The sequence below is a fragment of the Nicotiana attenuata genome, unplaced genomic scaffold, assembly GCF_001879085.1.
Source record: "Nicotiana attenuata strain UT unplaced genomic scaffold, NIATTr2, whole genome shotgun sequence".
Classification (NCBI taxonomy): Eukaryota; Viridiplantae; Streptophyta; class Magnoliopsida; order Solanales; family Solanaceae; genus Nicotiana; species Nicotiana attenuata.
Window position 1 is genome coordinate 67989 of NW_017671523.1, and position 9215 is coordinate 77203.

Sequence of the window (9215 nt, forward strand, 5' to 3'; positions counted from 1 at the left end):
AAAAATTTCACTTTTTTTTTTTTTGGAATTTTACATTTCTTATGTCCAAACGCACTTTTTTAGTTTTTGGAGTGTTTGGCAACAAAAAAAACTGCTTAAAAAAAGCTAAAAAGTGCTTAAAAAAAGCCAAAAGCAACAAGTTGGCTGACTCCAACTTTTTTGATTTTGGCTTAAAAGCCATTTTAGTTTGACCAATAAAATTACTCTCTTGCCTTTATAAGTTTTTATAATACCAAAATTACCCTCTTCTTTCCTCTTCCTCCTCAGTTTTCTGTAATTTTCTTCAAGCAATTGCCCTTATATTTTTGTCTTTTTAATAAGAAAAAGTGCTTACCACCACTTGTTTGCCAAACACTTCAACAGCTTTTTTTAAGCTTCAGCACTTTTATCCAAACATGTAACTGCTTATTTATAAAATAAACTCCAGCACTTAAAAGTTGCTTTTAAGCACTTGTACTTAAAAACACTTTTTTTAAGCCAATCCAAACGGGCTCTAAATCTCTAGAAAGTAACATATTTTTTCCATTTATCTCAATAATTATAAGTTCCAAGTGATCTTCTAAATCTAGACCAAGGCCTTCTGGAATTCTCCACGCTGTCTTACATTTGACTGAAAACCTCTACCCTTCGTTTTCCTCTTCAGTCTTCGTTCATATACTACTCTCCTCAAACCAATAACAAAACCCTAATCCCCATCTTGATCAATCCATGGCGATAATTTCCGATTACGAGGAGCAAGAGAACAAACCATCACCGACGGCGGCTGCGTCAACGCCGACAAAGCCCTTTAAGGCCGTGCTTGATCCTGCTAACCCTCTAGGGTTTCTCGAAACGGCGTTTGAATTCGTGGGCCGAGAATCGGATCTGTTCAAGAGTGATTCGCTGATTAGTGATGTCAATGCTGTTGTTCGTATGGTGAAAGACAAGTTGGAAGCCGAGGAGCGCAAGAAGAAAGAGAAGGCAGAAACATCAAACACAAAGGTGGCGGCCGAAAAGAAGTTTAAAGAAGAGGTTCCAGCTGTTGCTACAAAGAAGGAGGCTAAAGAGGTAAAAGCCAAGGAAGTTAAGGAGGAAAAGGAGGATGGCAAGAAGGGCCCTCGAGGTAATTTGCTTGATCTGTAAAATTAGTTAAACATATGATACATTGGCATGACTTCTGTTTATTCGAAAAGAACAAATAATTGGGTAGTAAAGGAAAGAGGCAGAAATTGAGCAGAATGGATATAGAGGATTTACATTACGACCTATTCCTTGGGAATGATTGTTATATACTGCTACATTGGCTGACTAAGTTTGTTCCAGTTTGGATTTTGGGATTAAAACTTATAGACTTCTGAATACTTGGGCTCTTCGACCTGATTGTTGCTGTACTGAATGTATTGTTCCTTATATATAGTACCTTTGTATAGTAATGTGATGTGTTTTCACTATAGTTAACTGAAGCTGATGCTGCATTTGTATAAGTTTTACAGATTAATCTCGTATTAGGATTAGAAAAAAAAGTAAGCGTGTCTTATATGAAGTATAATAATAAACACCGAATACTAAAACTGGGTTATACTTGGTGTTCGTATAAACTTGAAACCCAAAAACATGCTCCCTCTGACCTATTTATATGGTGGTACTTGCCTAGGCAAGACGTTAGAGATGTTAAACTTGTGTGTTGGAAGGTAAATGTAACTTATATACTTTATTAGTGGTAGTGATCAAATGTTAGGATTTGAGTAGTTTGAAGAATTTGGATTCTTGAAAATTGTGGAAGTTCTGAGAAATAGAAGGGTATTAACTTTTTAGGGACGTCCCAAAATTGAAGAGGGTTATATTAGTTGGACAAAGAAGGATTTCACACCCGGTTGAGCTGGTTTATGTTTTATCTATGATTAACTTCTATTGATAGTTTTAATGTTAAATTATTTATCAAAATAATATATCTTGTATGAACAGCTAGTTATATGGCCATTCTGAAATTTCTTTAAACAATTGTTGGCCTTAAAAGTTTGTTGTGGATTATGTAGTCATGCCCTATTTTCAGTTTGCAATGGATAAAGTTTGTATATAAAAAATTTTCTATACATTTTAAGTGCTAGCTTAACTCATCAGACGCGCCTTTATTCTCAAATGAATTTAGTAAACAACCCCTTATTAAAAAAGTTGTCTTGCTTGCTGCTTCTTGCTAAATGATCTGAGAAATTTACTATTTTGCTTGATATTTTGCAAAGTTGCTGAAATAAGCCTATTTAAATTATTTTTCTGGAATTAGCTCATATCGTGATTCTGGCATTATCTCTTTTTATTTGTTATCCTGTTTTATCCTATATGGTTATCAAAGAGGGTTAATTACTTTCAGTTTAGCCTTGTATCCCTTTTCATGAACTAATGATATAGATCTTGATGGCCCTTTGACTTCACTTGCATGCTATACCATTGTTTGTCATCTCATTACAGTAAACTTCAATTGCATGTGAAGTGTTGGTACTATTTGCTGCATTTTATATTAGGCTATATGTATTGTTTCTATTGCTGCAAGATATCTTGTTGTGTATTACCATTACTTCTCAATGCCCTCTGCAGCTCCCAACAAAGGCAATGGCCTTGATCTTGAGAACTATTCATGGAATCAATCCCTCCAGGAAGTCAATGTTAATATTCCGGTACCCGATGGAACAAAATCAAGGTTTATTGTTTGTGATATATCAAAGAACCGTCTGAAAGTTGGACTAAAGGGTCAGCCTCCAATAATTGATGTAAGTGTATTCACCAGTTTGGTAGTTTTCATATTGTTTGCTGTACTTTCCTCTCAAATTGCATTGTCAATATTTGGCCCTTGCTATATATTAATCTCCATTCCCTTGGGCATGCAGGGAGAACTTTATCGACCTGTGAAAGTTGATGATTGTTTCTGGAGCTTAGGTAAGTTGCTCAATTGTTTTACTTGCTTGGTGAGGTTCTTGGTATGTTGGTATAGTTTCCTTCAATCTTTGTCTCATTGATACAGTTGGGCTGATATCCCGGGTTTTTGCCCCAAACTATGTGGTTGTGCTTAAAGAGTTCCAAAGTAGACCTTAGTGGAGTCTTGTTGGATAACAATGTTTTAGCGCTGTTAATGGCAAATAATATTCACCTAACATATTTGCAGAGGACCAGAAATCAATCTCTGTACTCCTAACCAAGAAGGACCAGATGGAATGGTGGAAGTGTTGTGTGAAAGGTGAGCCTGAAATTGATACACAGAAAGCAGAACCTGAAAGTAGCAAGCTAGCAGATTTGGACCCCGAGACGCGATCAACTGTGGAAAAGATGATGGTAGGATTTTATTCTGTCATCAATATTTTATAAACCATTGAGATCACTTGTTTTTATGCTCACTCTGGATCTTGCTCTTTGTTGACATAATTGGTTGCATGATTTTTTACCTGATTCTCATGGTATGGCTTAGCATGCTTTGTGCACATATCATGTACATTATGATTTATGGGGTGTTCATTGTCCTATGTCCAATAACAGAATCCTTAGTACTGTTTCTGATGAGGCCCTCTTGTGAATTGTGGAGTAGTGCATTTGACAATAAAAGCATACTGTTCAAATTTGAAGTGTAGAATTATGTGCTTGTCTTTAAAACACTCTTTGAAGTGGTTGTAAGACGGTATGATGTCATCTTCAATTTTTACTAGTTTTGTCATACCTATATTTTACAAAAGCTTATGATGATGTTTTTTAAAGCCCACAATTTTGGGTGCCCACCTCTTATGATCCAAAGTATTGCCTTCTATTATATCAAGGTGTAAAACTTTTTCTTGAAGCTTAATTCTAAACACTGTTGTGTACACTTGCACCTCACAAATTAAGGGTACAAAAAATTGATTAAGCGTTTCTACATAAATTTTGAAGTGTTTTGTGTAAGCACTATCTGAGAAGTACTCTAGAAATTAATACACTTCGCATAGGCCATAGCTTCATAAATTTCTAAAATTTTCTATGCCAAATTGGTAGCTTGGATTAGTAAAAAAGCGTTATTTCAGATTCCGAAATCTTTATAGTTTATCCCGGTTAAGATTCATTAGTTTTAGTTCTTTCTTGCTTGGAGATAATGGGTATCCTGTGATCCCTGAAGCCTATGTTGGCAACTAACAAACCGATTCACACTTGGTTATTGGTATGAGGTTATGAGATAGAAAAAAAAAAAAAAAAGGTTACTTGTTTTTATATTTGTATGGACCATCTATTTGAAATGTTAATTGTCTTGCCTCCTACAACTGTAGTTGCTTCATGATATCCCGTTGTTATTTATTCCTTGTGGTATTGGGTATGATTTTAGTTACTTCTATTTGCTTGATGGGAAATGCTTTTTGCAGTTTGATCAGCGACAGAAATCAATGGGTCTTCCAACAAGTGATGAGACACAGAAACAAGAAATTCTCAAGAAATTTATGGCAGAGGTAAAAAGTTGATTTCATGTATTATTTGTTGTCTCCTTTATCCAGTTCTCCTCATCAGCGAGCTTGACTCATGTTGTTCTTGATGTGCTGCAGCATCCAGAAATGGACTTCTCTAAGGCAAAGATATCCTGATATGCTGGTAATTCGCTTGGCAGAGGCTTTGCTTCTTGGATCATATTATTCTGGAAAGGGCTAAATCATCTTTTTTGCTAAGTCTTCTTTTTTGGGGTTCTATTACGATTTGTGACTTTGGAAATTTTGTGCATTGAGCTGCTTATGTCGATAGGTGTCTTTTTGGGAGACTCGTGGGTTACTCATCTATACTTGGTTGTAACAGATTACTAGTACATTGGGTACTGGATCACATCATATTCAATCAAAGCTTCTCTCTGTTAGTTTAGTCTTCATCTGTTGTTCTTGTATTCAAGTTTTCTGCTTTGCTCTTGGAGTTTTGGTTTATTGGTTTTTAGCCTGTAGCTTAAGACTTAATTTCCTCACCTGTCCAGTCTATCTATTTAGGGCTCGTTTGGTATGAGAGATAAGAAATAATTAATCTCGGGATTAAATTTAAGAAGAGTTTTATCTCATGTTTGGTTGGTAGAAAACCGCGGTATAATTAATTACGGGATTGTAGTACTTTTTAATCCTTGTGTAACTAATTCCGGGATAATTAATTCTAAAATAACTTATTTCCAACCAAACGACCCCTTAGGAATATAAATATGGTTCAATTTTTAAGAAGCTATATGGCACCTTCCTAAACCGTAGGCATTTTTTGGGATTTGATTTGTTTGGTTGATACTGGTGTTCATTTCTTTTTCTTTTCGTGCAACTCTTGTTGTTTTAAAGGTGAACTAATCACGTAACTGATTCATCTGTTGAGAAAATTTAGTGTAACCACTTTTCTTCTATTCATAATTATTTGATATGCTCTCCTTGTCGAATGTGTAGTTGTTTCTTCTAACTGATCGTTGTAATGAAAGAAATTTTTCAAAAGATGCCAGGAAAAGCCCATCACTCTTTCTAATGTAATGATGCCTTATTCATTACTGAAATTGTTGGTTCATCTCTGTTATTTTGCTCGCAGTTCTTGAGCTTCTTAATTTTTTGAGATCCAATACTATTTAAGTGTAAAAGTTTTGAGTCTAGAGTTTGAGGCGGTTCCTTACTATTGATTGTTGACTTTTGTTCATTATTACTGAGTTTCCTGCTAATTTTCTGACACACATAAAGAGTCACATACACACGCAGTTGAAAGTGAATTTAAAAGAATTTTGAATAGACAGCTGTTAAACTCAAATTGAAATCATAAAAAGGAAATTTTAGTTAAAGAAACATAAGCTGATAAACTCCAAATAGTGAAAAAATTACTCTTAGTATTTCTCCAGATTTTGCCCAAAAAACTACATATCGATCTGGGCCAGTCCGAGGATAGTCGTCTATAAGCATAACTTTCGACCTGTCTGACATTTAAGCAAAATGGTTTTCCTGTCCCGTAATTACATTTTTCGAATATGGAGCTAAAAATGAATGACTGACAAGAAGAAAAATTTGTTACTTTCACTAAACTAATAGAAAAATAATGTAAATTCTAGAAGGTAGAAAAACATTATCAAACAATTTTTCTTATGACAATCCTGTTTGTTCTAATATGATTCGTCTTTAAACCAAACTGTCCAACTTATTAGACCTCACAAGTTGTGGTACAGCAACCACATAACACCACGTGTCCTGTGAATTATGAAGTGATAATGTGATCGTTTTCATATGTCTTCCTCCACAAAAAGGTGACGGACATCGACAATTTTGGAGTGGATGTCAATTTTATCATCATCGTTCTCAACTCCAAGCCCGATCATACTCTGATACCATAATAATGGTTCTCATATTTCCATTTTATTAACAAATCTAAAATGTGAGCAATGCAACAACTCAAGTGGACACTCTAATTGTCCAGATATCTAAATTCAACTTGTTGTATCATGAGTTTGAATTTCATTATCAAGAAAAACTTATCTTGATGTATTCTCTTCTTATTAAATCACTTAAATATAGTAAGTTGATGTAGTTTGGTGTAAAATCGAGTAGGAATAAGTATTTACTAGTTCTATCATGCATCATAATAGAGTTGAAAGGCAAATAAATCACTAAGAAATAAGACCGCGATAGATGCGATGAAAATTATATGTGTCCTTTTTTTTTTTTTTTTTTTGGTTGGAAGGTAACGAAATTTTCCACAACTTGGCAATTGGCATTATAGCACAGGTGTCAAACATGAGCAAAATCTTCAAAGCCTCAAACCTGCAACTTGGTTAGGTTCATAGTTTCTTCAAGCTATGGTGTAGAGAATTACCACGTAATAATACATAATAAATATGAAAGTGTGAAGTGATAATATAATGTGGATATTCTCTATACGTTCTTTTCCACAAAAAGGTGAGGACATTGATACTTTTGGAGTTTATATATATAGAAAGTGTCTTTATTCCTCTCGCCCCAACAGGCCCACTACTACAATAAAGGTTGTCATATAGGAACCATTTCTAGAATATGAGTAATTCATTGAATCATGAGGATAGTTGACAAGCCAAATTCAAGTTGTGGTAATATGAGTTGAATTTTAGCTCTTTCTAGTAATTTTATCCAATTAAATATATGCAACATTTGGTGAAATATATATCAAATCCATATCAGAAAATTGTATTTTGACTGTATCCTCAAGTTTCCAGCAGGTAAACCTAATTTTCTTAGGAATGTAGTTCAATCGGTCGGAGCAACGCCTTGTCAAGGCGAAAGTTGCTGGTTCATTCCCGATGAATTCAATAAACATATCAATTCATTTCTCCATTTTCTGCGGGAACATAATTTCATTCCCAGTGGGGGATCTTCTTTTATTTCGCATTAAATTATTGAATAGAACAATCCAATACCATGGTTAAAGTTGAAGGAAGATCAATCATTAGAAAAAGACGAAGATGCAATTGATAACTCGTTCTGTCCTATTTCTTCTGGCTTCAAAGTTCAAAAATAAAAATTTCCACAAACTTTTAGCATACGTGTTCAGCATTAGACATTTTCCTCCAGGCTCCAACTAAGTTAGTTTCATGTGGAACTAAATGCCTTCCAAAATTGGGCACAAGCTGTTGTAGAGGCAACCACATGACACCACGTGCCCCTATGAATTATTATGAAGTGATAATGTGGAAATTTTTCATGTCCTTTTCCACAAAAAGGTGATGGATATTGACACTTTTTTTGGAGCTAATACAGTAAGTTGGGCACTTTTATTAGCCTAGTTATTATTCACCAGGCCCAATAGGCCCACACCTTTCCCTAACACCTGCATAATAATCTGATACCAGAATATTATTAAATTTAATAAAGGGTCCCATAAATCATTAAAAAATACTTAGAAATGATATTGCAATGTTCTCAAGTGGATGCGGTTGTCATAAAACAGCTCTTTACTACATGTATAGTTGTATACGGTGGAAATTGGGGCTATCCGATTTCATCCTTTGATGGAAAAAGAGATACCACGTCGGAAGGCCAGGACGTCGAGTACGGGGTCGAAGTTTTTCTTCCAAGATCGAGGCCGATATCACTTACCGAGGTCAGAAGAGGGGGTACTTCGAGATGATACCGGTATGGTTTAGTAACGCAAAGAGCGAGATACCCGCAACGGGCCGAAGATCATGGCCCGAATTTCGGAATGGATTGATCCTCGGCGGTTAATCAGTTGTCAAATATGATTTCCTACTATAATTAAAAGTGTACCTTATTTAGGACTCCCCTATTATATAAAGGGGGATCCTATTCATTTGTAAGGATGATTGTTTACTGATAAGAATATATACTCTCATTACTTTCTTGCTATTTCGCTTACTGTTCAACAAAGTTGCTTTATCATTTGCTATTCTTATTATCACACCTCGAGACTACCATAGGTCGAGGTCGAGATTCGGCTTGCATACTGGTTTGATTTATTTTATCCTCTAATATATCTATTTAATTCCTTGTTCATCAATTGGTATTGCATTAAATCACATATCCTTAAAACCACAATATAAGTTTAATTGTTACTTGAATTTTAGGGTAAACAGTTTGGCGCCCACCGTGGGGCTAAGGATAATAGTGATTGTTTAAGTGCTGATTCTGATAACACACACTATTTCACACTTGTTTTTGTCAAGTATTTTCGCTATCAAGTTAAAAACATGTCAAACTCACAGAACACACCCGTACATGGTGATGATGGTCTCATATTTCATAGGGAAAACGACAATGTAATTGCTCCAGGAGACGGGGTGCCACCGGCTAATCTCGGAGGAGCTCCATTTGCTGATCCAGTCGATATCAATTCACACGTTGCCTTAAATGCGGGCCTGGGCGCGGACCTCGAATGGAGTGTTCACAAGGAAGGCCAATCTGGTGGTCAAGGTACACATGGCAGAGGAGACGGAGGAGTTAGTCTCCAGGTGATATTCGAGATGCTACAGGCTTAGCATGCCGCTATTGCTCAGTTGCAAAATCAACATAGGACTCCAAGTGGGATCGAGCCAGAAATCACTCGTCTTACCGAGCTAGTGCCAGAAAGGTCGAATGGTAGCGAATCAGGGACTGATCCTGCAATAACGAAAATGCTCGAGGAGCTCACCAAAAGAATTGAGTCTGGAGAGAAGAAAATCGAAGATAATGATAAAAAAGTGGAAACATACAACTCCCGAGCTGATCAGATACCGGGGGTACCCCCGATCCCAAAAGGTTTGGATTCGAAAA

General features: G+C 35.8%; 1 protein-coding gene across 1 annotated transcript; it reads left to right on the forward strand.

The window, feature by feature from the left end:
* The first annotated feature begins 555 nt into the window (after window positions 1–555).
* On the forward strand, window positions 556–4843 carry LOC109208783 (protein BOBBER 1-like). Its single transcript, XM_019371936.1, has 6 exons — window positions 556–1102; window positions 2572–2744; window positions 2862–2910; window positions 3137–3303; window positions 4353–4436; window positions 4530–4843. Exons 1-6 carry the CDS (start codon window positions 709–711, stop codon window positions 4566–4568), a joined length of 906 nt encoding a protein of 301 aa, XP_019227481.1. The 5' UTR covers window positions 556–708; the 3' UTR covers window positions 4569–4843.
* The last annotated feature ends 4372 nt before the right edge of the window (window positions 4844–9215 follow it).

What these genes read in the sequence shown, in the direction of transcription:
- LOC109208783 (XM_019371936.1), top strand. Translation starts at nt 709, where the DNA reads ATGGCGATAATTTCCGATTACGAGGAGCAAGAGAACAAACCATCACCG. An exon ending in CAACTGTGGAAAAGATGATG is followed by an intron (nt 3,304 to 4,352) that starts GTAGGATTTTAT and finishes TGCTTTTTGCAG; the next exon opens with TTTGATCAGCGACAGAAATC. An exon ending in TCAAGAAATTTATGGCAGAG is followed by an intron (nt 4,437 to 4,529) that starts GTAAAAAGTTGA and finishes GATGTGCTGCAG; the next exon opens with CATCCAGAAATGGACTTCTC.